General features: G+C 38.6%; 1 protein-coding gene across 2 annotated transcripts; it reads right to left on the reverse strand.

Annotated features, from left to right (window-relative positions):
* Positions 1 to 363: 363 nt before the first annotated feature.
* On the reverse strand, positions 364 to 10,068 carry LOC137658105 (uncharacterized). Of its 2 annotated transcripts, XM_068392798.1 has the most exons (9): positions 10,030 to 10,068; positions 9,430 to 9,582; positions 8,540 to 8,677; positions 7,728 to 7,904; positions 6,891 to 7,139; positions 5,327 to 5,410; positions 2,044 to 2,253; positions 1,188 to 1,821; positions 364 to 1,142 (listed from the first exon to the last, which is right to left on the reverse strand). In XM_068392798.1, the coding sequence occupies exons 1-7, from the start codon at positions 10,051 to 10,053 to the stop codon at positions 2,104 to 2,106; spliced, it is 975 nt and encodes a 324-aa protein (XP_068248899.1). In that variant the 5' UTR covers positions 10,054 to 10,068; the 3' UTR covers positions 364 to 1,142; positions 1,188 to 1,821; positions 2,044 to 2,103. The 2 variants fall into 2 exon arrangements, with proteins under 2 accessions (XP_068248899.1, XP_068248898.1); XM_068392797.1 differs by having other exon boundaries at positions 364 to 1,821.
* Positions 10,069 to 13,529: the final 3,461 nt, after the last annotated feature.

Raw genomic sequence — 13,529 nt, forward strand, 5'->3', positions numbered from 1 at the left:
CCCCGGGGCTTCTAACATCCTGCTTTTCCAACTAGGGTTGTAGCTTAGTAAGCAATAATAATAATAATAATGATAATGAAGGAATATCTATTGTTAATTTGTTCTCTTCATTTATTTATTTCCTTTCCTCACTGGGCTATTTTTTCCCTGTTGGAGTCCCTGGGCTTATAGTATCTTGCTTTTCCAACTAGGGTTGTAGCTTGGATAGTAGTAATAATAATAATACCCCTATCCCGCCAGATAGGCCCGTATTGGCCGCAACCAGAGGGAGGTTATTGATGAGGTTGAGGAATACCGATATTATGTTTTTTTCCCCTTTCGGTATTCTGTATCATAGTTCCAGAGGTCATAAGAAGAGATGAGTGAAATTATTTTACATTATATTTTGTACATTTCTACATGAAATATTTAATTTTTAATTTTTTTTTTTTGTGTGTGGAAGATATCTATTTTTAGGGTGATTTCTATGTATATGATTTATGTTGCATTTCTGTCTAGTAAATGTCATGTACTGCACGTGTGTCATACATGCCCGTACATTAACGGTTTTTTTTTATCCTATCACTCGTTCCTCCCTGTACTGTTAATACCTAGCCAGTGTAAGCACCCTAGCTCATGTTTGATTGTTTGAATTTTGTGACGTTCTTGCTCGCTAGTCCGTGTATATAAACTCTGATTGTTTAATGAAGTTCAGTTGCATTCACCTCACCTCTCGGTTACAACCTAACTGCTAACTCGCACAATTTGGTCACTCTGGGGTCACCAATTGTGCGAGTGAGCAGTTACATTTTAACAAAGGGGAGGTGAATGCAACTGTACTTTATTAATCAATCGTCGAGGTTATAGACATGGACTTGTGAACAAGAACGGCACAAAAATCAAACAACCAATAGTGCAGGGAAGAGCGAGTGATAAAATAAAAAAGGAAAACCATTAGTGTAGTGTGTTTATGACACAGAACGGTACGAACTTGACCCAGTTGATCTCATTTTTGCTCCAAGATGATTTAACCTTGACCCAGTTGACCTCCCAGTTCTTGCTCTAAGATGATTTAACCTTGACTCAATTGACCCCAGTTCTCACCAAGATGATTAAACCTTTACTCAATTGACCACCCAATTCTTGCTCCAAGATGATTTAACCTTGACTCAGTTGACCTCTCAATTCTTGCTCCAAGATGATTTAACCTTGACTCAGTTGACCCCCAGTTCTCACCAAGATGATTTATCCTTGACACTATCACCAGTTCTCACTTTAAGATTTAACCTTATTCCAGTTAACCTCCCAATTCTTGCTCTAAGATGATTTAACCTTGACCCAGTAGACTTCCCAATTCTTGCTCTAAGATGATTTAACCTTGACCCACTTGACCTCACAGTTCATGCTCTAAGATGAGTTAACCTTGTCCCAGTTAACCTTACATTTCTTGCTCTAACATGATTTAACTCTGACCCAGTTGACCTCCCCCTTCTAGCTCTAAGATGAGTTAACCTCGACCCAGTTGACCTCTCAGTTCTAGCTCTAAAATGATTGAACCTTGTCCCAATTGACCTCCCAGTTCTCGCTTGAAAATGATTTAACCTTGTCATTATTGACCACCTAGTTCTAGCACTAAGATGATTTAACATTGGCCTAGTTGACCTCCCAGTTCTCGATCTAAGATGATTTAACCTTTACCCAGTTGACCTCCCAGTTCTCGCACTAAGATGATTTAACCTTGACCCAGTTGACCTCCCAGTTCTCGCACTAAGATGATTTAACCTTGACCCAGTTGACCTCCCAGTTCTCGCTCTAAGATGATTTAACCTTGACCCAGTTGACCTCTCAGTTCTCGCTTTAAAATTATTTAACCTTGTTATTATTGACCTCCCAGTTCTCGTTCTGAAATGATTTAACCTTGTCATTATCGACCTAGTTCTAGCACTAAGATGATTTAACCTTGACCCAGATGACCTCCTAGTTCTCGCTCGCAGATGATTTAACCTTGACCCAGTTGACCTCTCAGTTCTCGCTCTAAGATGATTTAATCTTGACCCAGTTGACCTCCCAGTTCTCGCTCTAAGATGATTTAACCTTGACCCAGTTGACCTCCCAGTTCTTGCACTAAGATGATTTAACCTTAACCCAGTTGACCTCGTATGCCGGGAAATAGGTCTGGTTGGTCATTTCTGGGATGCGGAGAGTTCCTTTGTAGTACCGGATTGGGCGTCCTAAGACGTACTTGTAACCGGCGCAGCTCAGGCCTTGGAATACCTGCCGAGGAAAGCGAAGGGATAGAAGTTTCCAATGTATATATGATAATGTGAGAATCACTACTGGAGTAAATTCAGTAGTGTTTATAGTTATCAATCAAGACTTGGTATTTAGTTTTAGTTTATAAAAGTAATTTCTAATAATTGATGAAATAAGCCAACTTAAACTATATCTATGGAAACAAGAGAGGGAATGGGGTTAAGTAAAAAGTGGTGAGCTTAACCATTAAAGGTAGTATTGATCCCACATTTGGGAAAAAAATACCCAAAACTTTTAAGTTGAAATAAGAGTCAAGAAAGATTTAATGAACCTTGCAATCTAGGGACTATGAATGCCTACATGTAACAACGGAAAGTTGCGGCATAGCTACGAGTATAAGTCAGGAAAAAAGGGTAGCAACTGCCTTAAGCTGAAAGAAGCAGTGACTGAAACAATACCTATAACCAAGCTGGAAGGTTGATAATATTAGTAATGGAGAGAAGGTCTGATTATTAACATTATTATTATTATTATTACTTGCCAAGCTACAACCATCGTTGGAAAAGCAAGATGATATAAGTCCCAGAACTCCAACAGGGAAAATAGCTGTGAGGAAATGAAACAAGGAAATAAGAAGCAATTAAAAACTAAAATAATATATTTTAAGAAGTTACAACACTGAAACAAATATTTCATATGTAAACTATAAAAACTTTAAAAAAAATAAGAGGAAGATAAGATAGAATAGTGGCCCAGAGTGTACCCTCAAGCAAGAGAACTAACCCAAGACAGTGGAAGACCATGGTACGGTGGCTATGGTACAGTGGCTATGGTACAGAGGCCATGGCACTACGTTAGATTAGAGAACAATGGTTTGATTTTGGAGTGTCCTTCCCCTAGAAGAGCTGCTTACCATAGATAAAGTCTCTCCTCTACCCTTACCAAGAGGAAAGTAGCCACTGAACAATGACATTCAGTAGGTAACCCTTTGAGAGAAGAATTATTTGATGATCTCAGTATTACCAAGTCTATGAGGACAGAGGAGAATATGTAAAGAATAGGCTAGTCTACTCGGTATGTGTAGGCAATGGGAAAATAAACCGCAACCAGAGAGAAGGATCCAATGTAGTACTGTCTGGCCAGTCAAAGAACCCAATATCTCTCTAGCAGTAGTATCTCAATGGGTGGCTGGTGCCCTGGCCAACATACTACCAACTATTAGTATTGTTATTCATGGGCCTGGCAAGAACCCCCGCCCCGTAAAAGTCCCAATCTCTTCTCCTTTCCTAGGGGTCTTGCTGTAAGATCCTATATTAACAGAAAAAAACCCACAAACCATAGACTTTATTAAAGTAAAAGTTTCTCAGCAACCACAAGGAGTTAAGAGGTGTTCTTGGGCTCGTTGGAAAGGTCTCCAGGTCCCGCGACGTATAGGGTGTGTGGCAATGGGCGTACCCCTCCCTGAAAGGGGTAGGGACGCGAAAACCGTAAAATAAAGGCCAAGTGGATCTCAGGAACTACACAGAGTTATAGAGGTGTTCTTGATCTCTTTGGAAAGGTCTTGAGGTCATGAGACATATAGGGGTGTGAGGATGGGCATACCCCTCCCTGTAAGGGGTAGGGACGCGAAAACCATGAATTACTGGGTATGTGTACCTCAGCAACACAGGGAGTTAAGAGGTGTTCTTGGGCATGTTGGAAAGTCTCTCGAGGTCCTGAGTATGGCGGTGGGGAAGATCAGTGCACTACGTCAAGGTATAAGGGACAGAACGCGAAAATAAGAGGCATGCGTATCTCAGGAACCACAAACAATTAAGGTGTTCCTGGGCTCGTTGGAAAGGTCTAAAAAGACTCATTGTATAAAGCACCCAACCAAACTCTTAGCCACCTTTTCAGGGAGGTGATCCCTAAACAGCGTTTTGGGTGACATTATTACTAACCAAGAAACAACCCTGGTTAGAAAAGCTTAATGCTAAAAGCCCAAGGGCTCCAATCGCGAAAGTAGCCAAGTAAGGGGAGAAAATAAAGGAATAGGAAATAAAACTATATACCGGCACTTTATAAGTAATTGATAGAAAATAAGAAATATCTTAAGATCAGTAGCAACGTTGAAATATATCAGTCACATACAAACCATAAAACAAGTCATGTTAACTGAAGAGGTGAGGATGATGTGTGATTAAACGAAATATTTTTTCTTCCAGAAAAAAAAACTCTGACCTTTGATGAAAAAAAGACATCTGAAGAGGAATGGGAAGTAGCGGGAGGAAATATCAGGAATACCTAATGTTGCCACTCATTCAACCAGTTGAAGTAAAATCAGCTGGCAAACCAAAGGTTGAGAGATAAATCTCTATAACAGAGAAAGAAAAACATGCTTCCATAATAAAGGGTAAATTTCAGTTAACATAAACCTAATCTAACCTAACTTAACCTAGAGTGACCGAAGATCAGCGTAATGGGGGCCTATGCAATAGTCATCTCTTGGAAAAATATAGAAAATTATGATTATTTAGTTAGCAGTTCTATAAAAGGTATTCAAGTATTTCTCTGGGTATCATAAAGAATTTTCATGACTTGACATGGTAAAGGGATGGATAAGCATTAAGGGGACAAGTTTTGTCCTAGTATTTAAAGATGCAGATGATAGTTAAAAGAAAATGCCAACCTACTCCCATAGATGTAGGCAGAGTTGAACAGTGAAGCTAATTCAACCAGAAAGGCAACAAATCAATAAGTTTAAAAGAAAATGCCAACCTACTCCCATAGGTGTAGGCAGAGTTGATCAGTGAAGTTCATTCAGCCAGAAAGGCAACAAATAAAAAACAGTTTAAAAGAAAATGCCAACCTACTCCCATTGGTGTAGGCACTTGAACAGTGAAGTTCATTCAACCAGAAAGGCAACAAATCACTGCCTTCATAGCCAATGGGTACTGTGGGTTCAATGAATATTTCAAAATTCTATCAATAACAGTTTAAAAGAAAATGCCAACCTACTCCCATAGATGTAGGCAGAGTTGAACAGTGAAGCTAATTCAACCAGAAAGGCAACAAATAAAAAAAAAAGACAACATTTGTACAGTATTCGCTTTACCTGGTAAAGTTTGCCGAAATACTCATGGCGAGATTCTCCCGACATCATGTTGACGCTGGTTGGGATGTGAAGCCGGACAGCTAACTACACGGGAGATAACAAAGGCATTGATTCTATGAAATTAGTAAAGATGATCACAACTTATACATACATACACAGAGGCACACTTTTCAATGGCCATTTTCAGTTCTGGTCTATCTTTACTCCTTAGGTAATTACAAATAAAACATGAATACAAGGAGGTTGACGCATGACATCATTGTGCCCCTAAGAAAAAATTAGCCTTATATATATTAAACCGAGCCTCATTGCCAATCAAATTCATATCAAAGTAATTACTACAGCGTGATAGGTCAGCCACATCTACACAATTTACATCTAAATATATCATTCTTATATGCTTATGAATACTTTAAGAAATTTACACCGATTTGCATAATAATTATTTTTACTTATAATAATTTTAAGAATTGCAAAGATATTTCACTTACATCATAAAAATGGTATATATTTCTTCGCCATAACACAACAAACCAGATGTTCATATCTGTTATAGTTTGGCTATAAAAAGGCGGGAAAAAATATTTCTCTGCAGTAGAGCCAGTTTTCCTCCTGGCCAAAAGCTATGAGCCGGATAAGACTAATCACTGGCAGGATCACAAGACTTAAAATGGTGCCTTTGGACTAAAATACATAAGGTAAATAATTCCAATTTTATGAGAAACTAATGCTAAGGACTAAACAAAAGTAGCTGAACCTTATGTTTCAAACCCGTAAACTTTGTCTGTGCTTAAAATTGTTTGCCATTTATTGTTTATGAATGTGGTTGCTGCATCAGGCCCATTGCTGGAACTCCATCCAGTTGCTAGAATTTGTTCTAATCAAGCTTTTCTGTATCCCTGAGACAGTCAGCATTTTCGAAATAAGAGTATACTATTATGCCTTTTATTTAAGAATAATTTCCCATAAAGGCATATGACTTAACATTGAACAAAGCATCCATCACTGCAACTTCATCGTACAACAGGCAAATAAGAACTAAAACTACTAAGAGGAAAAGTTTCCTATAATAAAGAAGCTCTAAGATACTCTCAAAGATTTCACCAACACTGAAAAGATGCATAAAGCCATACAGCAGTCCACATGGACGTTATTTTTGTACTTTTCAGATAAATCAGAGGCTGGATTTTCATTTCTCCCCCTAGGAAGATAGCACCAACCTTTAACTTCAGCTTCAGGGTAACCGTAAGGTTTTCCCCCATTTGCAACTAGGCACTGAGTGGCTCCACTAGCCCCAGGTCTGGGTTAGGAAGCCCAAACCTATAAATCTTAACTTAGCTTCAGCTCAACCGTAAGGTTTTCCCCCATTTGCACCTAAGGCACTGAGTGGACCCACAAGCCCCAGGTCTGGGCTATGTAGCCCAGATTTATAAATTTTAACTTTGCTTCAGCGCAGTCGTAAGGTTTTCCCCCATTTGCCCCAAGGCCCTGAGTGGCCCCACAAGCCCCAGGTCTGGGCTATGTAGCCTAAATTTATAAATCTGATCCGATTTCCATTTCTTACCTGTTTTATATCGAGGGTCTGGGAATGAGTGACAACCTGCCGCAGCAGGATCCATTCCCGTCCTTCCAAGTCGCTCTTCATAAGTTTGATTTCCCGCTGCTTGTGTTGCAGGGCCGTAGTGATGAAATCAAGGGATCGCCTTCTCTCCACGCTGCCGCCCTCCTGTGGTTTGTCATATGGGTACTCCCCAATGGTCCAGGCGTGTTCCTTCCAGAACTCAGTCCGCTGGACGTGCTCAGCTTCTTTCACCTGGAGATATGTGAAGGGAGGAATGCATAAACTTCTAGATTTAAGATTGTTTCCAGTTACTGACCTCACAGTTTCCATTGATGAGTAGCATCAAAGTGGTTGCCTGGCTGGTTCGAAGCGCCAAATCTGCACAAGGGTGAGTTTGCTGATAAAACATAGGACATTAATATCAGAACTTTGTATTTTGATACGCCCAACCCATAAACCTTCGGTATGTGCAATACGATGCTTTTATTTAAAGTAATTCAGTCGTGAATCTTTAGATTTAGAAAATTTGTGCTAAAACTCTCTTCAGGAATGCTATTACCTCTTTCATTGATTGGGTTTTGTCATCTTTATCGTAATACGATGAAGAAATCTGGCAATTCATTATTGAAATATGCTTAGCATAAATCTAGATTTTTATTTCTATGACCAGAAAATATTGACCAAGACCTTGTCTGAGAAATCAGACTATCAACACTGAAATGCATAACAATAATATTGGAGAAAATGCCTTATTTTATGAAATTATTTCGTGATGCTACTGAATTATTATATCTTGCCAATCATGATATTAAAACAATACTCATTCAGTTGATACCTTACCTTATTAACATCAAAGGCGTGTACCTCACAGCTGAACATATCCATGTCTCTCTCGAACTGATTGTCGAAATCTTTGTCAAAACTGTAGATCAGGCAAGGATCGTGAGTCATCTTGTACTCGTCGTTGAAGCAGGCGTACTTGGACTTTCTCACTTCATCGGCACACTCACGTTCACTCTGAAAGGGATCCCATACTTGAGAGTTTTGGGCACACTATGGTCTTAAGAGATTCCCCTTTTGGTACTTGTAACAAAATGAGTTGCAGACACACTGCAGTCTGAGAAGATTCACCTTAGGCTAAAGACAATGAGTTCCAGACACTACATGGTTCAGGAAGGTTCACCATAAGCTATTTGTTATACACTGAGTTTCAGAGTCCTAGGTTACTTGTTAAACGTAATTCATTTCAGTCACTATACAGTAGAGAGAAGTTCAACGTGGGTTACTAATTGAATACAATGAGTTTCAGTCACTGTATGGTCCAGGAAATTAAAAAGAAATAACTATGGTGCCTAGGATGATTCACCTTGGACTGTTCATTGCTCTTTCTTTGTTGCTGAATTGGAACCTTCGTTAACTACCTAGTTTAAACTCATATAGAGTTAGTTTCAGTAAATTCTCAGTTTCAGTAAGATAAGATAGACTCGCTATGGTGTTTACCTTAAGTTACTTAATACTCTTCCTTACCAATTGATTTAGATCCTTTATTTAAGAGGAGGGATTTGACCCATTGCAAAAGTTAAGTCATTTTGTTGTAAGTTTTATTCAAGGCAGATCAAAATAAACCTCAAGCATCACATGCAATTTCGTACCTGTGAGGGGATAGGTATCTTCTCTCCGCCAAATTCGACCCACGAGTAGCAGTAATCCGAATCGGGATGCAAGAGGTACTGGAAGAAGCTCTGAACGCCCCTGTACTCCAACATAGGAAGTATGGGCTTTTCGCACACCTGTGAGAGGGATGCAGAACGTTGGATTAATCACGTCCAGGAGGATGCATGCAATTGGGGTCCCGGGGTGGGAAGATCCCTGCAGCGAGAGTATAGGTTAGGTCAGAAGAGGTGAAAGGAGGTTGATGAGTTACTGTTAAGGTCAGAATATGTCATTTAAAGTAAAGAGGAGTTTAAATTAGGTTATTGCAAATCGATACAGTTGGGTTAGGTGGGTTTAGTTATATATATATATATATATATATATATATATATATATATATATATATATATATATATATATATATATATATATATACTTTTACTTAAGGGGTTTATTTCTCACCCTCCATCAGATACAGAGTCTGTTCAGGCGGGCCTTAGTATGTGAAAATAATTTCTCTCCATTTAATATTTTGCTCTGTATCTTTTCAGTTATTCACTAGCATTTGTATTCAGGCTTAATTGTTTTCAGATCGCTATTATAACACTTTCCAAAGAGATAAGTCTTCAGGTTTTTCTTGAAAGCTGCCACATTTTTGCTATTTTTTTTTTTTTTGATAAAGATACCTGCAGTGCATGGAAGTCAGAAGCAAATGTTCCTCACAAATATAACAGAAAATAAATGTAAATATAAGAGATATTGAATTCTGCTTTTCTCTTCAAACAAGACACACGAGCTATTGACACAACTAAGATTCCTGTAATGGGTGCTACGTGTACCCCTTGTATTTCCTCACATGCATATTCACTCAAAAACCAAACTTTATTACCTCTTTTAACTTTTCATCAAAGCTGGGACTCTGGATCACCTCAAACTTGCGAGAGGCGAATGCCAAATAGTAAACGACGAATCCGGCTACCGAAGCCAACACCAATAGAGCTATGACTCTCTTGGCCAGCCATTGCTGCCACCAAGGCTTTTTCTGTTGGGTGGAAAGGCGAGTGCGATTATTTGGACACCTCTCTAGATGTTCGACCTCGTTAGTGTGAACTATTGAATCTCAGAACAAGGAGGCTTAGAATATTCAGGTATTATATTAGGATTAATTTTCGATGGAATGCTATTTGGAGGTTATTTAAAAATTTCGATTTTTTTTATATCGAGATGCAAATACGAATGCATACTGTATATATATATATATATATATATATATATATATATATATATATATATATATATTATATATATATATATATATATATATATATATATATATATATATATATTATATATTATATATATATATATATATATATATATATATATATATATATATATATATATATATATATATATATATATATATATATATATATATGTTCACATTCATTAAAATAAATAAACAGAAAAATCCTTAGCTTTTCCTTACCTTTAAATCGTCGTAAGCCCTCATATCGATTTGTTTAACAATCGTAAAAAATTAAAAAATACACGAAAATTGCCGTACGAATTTGATAATCCTAAAGAGGGGAAAATGAACTCCCAAGCAAGTCTTTTAAGTCTCCGTGAATGTCTGTACTGCATGCGCCGAGCGCCACTGAAGATCGAGGAAATATACTGAGAAATTATGACGCGTCTCTTTCTCGTAGACCCTAGGGGCAAAATATCATTTTCCTCTTTTGATCTTGCTAAATGAACGGTCTCTGCCACAGCTAATTTTAATATCCCTTTTGAGTTATATTGAGAAAGATGTGCTTTATGTGCATATGCTTCGTTTCTTTTAAAAGTTATTGAAGAATATGTGGTTATACTAATTTTAATGGAAGTTTTTCCTCTTCGACTATCCCCACGTCATCTGTAGTAAGTCGGATCTTCCTCGAGTATAGTAAAAACTTCCTGTTCACGTATTAGTAATTCAGTATCGTTGTTGTTGTTGTTGTTGTTTTATTTTAACAATTCATCATGTGGATTGGACATTTTTCTGAAGGACACTTGGACACTTCAGCGGCAAATATTTGGATTTTTTTCCCCAGACAAATTTTGGACATCCCAAAATATAATTCCGTTATCAAATTATTTGTGGACAGATTGAATTGCAATTTCTAACATATATCAGAGTATTACCAATTTTGATAAAATTTACAACAATCTCGATTTGTTTTCCTAAAACGTCTTGTCTTCATTCGAAAAAAAAAACCTTAACCTGTTAAATTTTGTGATAAAGGGTTTTTGTATCGTTTTTTAACGCGTAAATAATTTTACCCCAAGATTTGGGGTTAAAACCCACAGGATATGTGGTTAAATAACCAGAATTCGTGGTTAAATACCCCAGGGTTAGTGGTTAAATCCCCAATGTAAGTGCACGCCAGCGCACAGGACTTATTGTCGGCATACATACATACTTACTTTTACGGGTTTATTTCTCGCCCTCCATCAGACACTAAAGTCATTTCAGGCGGGCCTTGGTGTGTGAAAATAATTTCTTTCCAGTTAATATTTTGCTCTGTATCTTATCAGTTATTTAGCAAGCATTTGTATTCAGTCTTAATAGTTTTCAGGTCACTATTATAACACTTTCTAAAAAGATAAATCTTCAGGTTTTACTTGAAAGCTGCCACATACGAAGGCAATTTTTTTTCTACAAATGTAATTTCTGCACTTCCCAACTTTAACGAAACTACGGGTAGACGACCTTTGCTTAACAGTCGGAAAAAAACAGACTGAGAACCAACAGCCCTTTACGATAAGCTCTAAGCCATAAATAATGAGGTGATTAACGTTGTCTGTCGACTGGATTATGATAGATTTAATTAATGAAATTGTTTTATTCAAATGAATTCGATCAGCCATGGTTTATTTATAGCATTTCCGAGAAAGAGTATGTTCAATTAAGTTTGTTGACTGATTAAAGCTCGTGTTAAAATTTCGGTAATTATTTTCCTGAGAGAGAGAGAGAGAGAGAGAGAGAGAGAGAGAGAGAGAGAGAGAGAGAGAGAGAGAGAGAGAGAAATATGTAGGTTTATAAGTCATTACTAAAGCAACGAATGAATCTCAAATGGTGTGCGAGTAATTCATTTCGTTAAAGACGACTCGCCCTTCATATCTGCCCCCCCCCCCCCGCCCCCCAGGCTCTCCTGTCCTCCCACCCCAACCATACTCGCCAGTCTCCCACAACCAAATAAACAAACAAACAAGCAAGTACACACACACGACCGAAAACACAGCCTCCTTCCAATTTCGTTGGCTGAGGCAATGACTTCGACCAGGCTAGGAGTGCTGAAATGACCCCCTTCACACGCATGCTTTCTTCCATATTCTGAGAGGAGGCAAGAGGGGGGGGGGGGTGGAGGGGGACTCTACTCGCTTTTGATAATGTGGATGTGACAACACACATTATGCATTGATACACAAAATAACTAGGAGCGTATAAGTACGACAAACTGATCTTGGAGGTCCTGTAGTGTTTAGAGTTGCACTGTGTGACAGGATCAGGATCAAGGAAGTGAAAGAGGGAGGAAGTGAATGAGGGAGTGAGGGAGTGAGGGAGTGAGTGAGTGAGTGGGTAAGAGTGGGTAAGAGTGGGTAAGTGAGTGGGTAAGAGTGGGTAAGTGAGTGAGTGAGTGGGTGAGTGAGTGAGTGAGGGAGCGAGTGAATGAGTGGGGGATTGTGCGAGGGAGTAAGTGAATGAGTGGGTGAGTGAGTGAAGGAGGAAGTGAATGAGCGGGTGGGCAAGGGAGGGAGCGGGTGGGTGAGGGAGGGAGGGAGCGGGTGGGTGAGGGAGGGAGGGAGCGGGTGGGTGAGGGAGTGAGCAAGTGGGTGAGGGAGTGAGCAAGTGGGTGAGGGAGGGAGCGGGTGGGTGAGGGAGGGAGCGGGTGGGTGAGGGAGGGCGCAAGTGTGTGAGGGAGTGGGAGGAAGGGTAAGCAAGTAAGTATATGCAAGCGAAATATTTAACGAAATTTGAAGCACATTCTGTCATTTTATAACCCCCAGCATAATTTCCAAAGATTCTGCTGTCAAATCTGAAATTCCTACTCACTTTGCATAAAAAACTCGCCGAGTTTACTGATCATATCAAAAGACAGTTGCTATACGCAAAATAACGTAGCAGCTGCCTGTGGTAACACTAATGCACTTGCGTATCGATGCTCGAACATTTAATATCACTTCTCCCATTACGTAAACAATTAGCTTTACCCCTTTGCTTGCTTGCTTTTACTTTAAGGGTTACTCCTTTCCTTGTATACATGGGAACCCTATACAGTACAGGAACTAAAAAATCAGTTAATTGTACAGTATACACTAAGGGTTACTCCTTTCCTTGTATACAGGAGGAACCCTACACAGTACAGCTTCAGAGCACTTAATACAACCAAATTCAAATACCTCTACTTACGGAAATAGTAACGAAGGAAATAAAAATAATTGAGTAGAATGGGCCCTCGGTAGAGCGCATACTTTCGCCAACGCCACATCAGAAAATAGGCAAGCTAATTACGTACATTTTGAGACTAGTTTCATGGAAATCGGATGAAAATTGACCACGATATAACAAAAATAAATTTTTTACCCTTTCGTTACCTTGACCTATGGACCATGGTATAAAAAACCTTTTACTCTTTCTTTACCTTGACCTTTGACCCAATCACTCCCAAAATCTAATCAAATCGTCCTTGGATCATGGCCAACCATCCCACCAAATTTCACGAGATTCGGTCTAATAGTTTTTGTGTTAAGCGAATCACAAGGAAACAAATATAGATCAATAAATACACGTGAATCACAAGGAAACAAATATAGATAAATACACGTGAATCACAAGGAAACAAATATAGATAAATAAATACACGTGAATCACAAGGAAACAAATAGATAAATAAATACACGTGAATCACAAGGAAACAAATGGATAAATAAATACACGTGAATCAC

Source organism: Palaemon carinicauda, chromosome 19 (genome assembly GCF_036898095.1).
Source record: "Palaemon carinicauda isolate YSFRI2023 chromosome 19, ASM3689809v2, whole genome shotgun sequence".
In the NCBI taxonomy this organism is placed as follows: domain Eukaryota; kingdom Metazoa; phylum Arthropoda; class Malacostraca; order Decapoda; family Palaemonidae; genus Palaemon; species Palaemon carinicauda.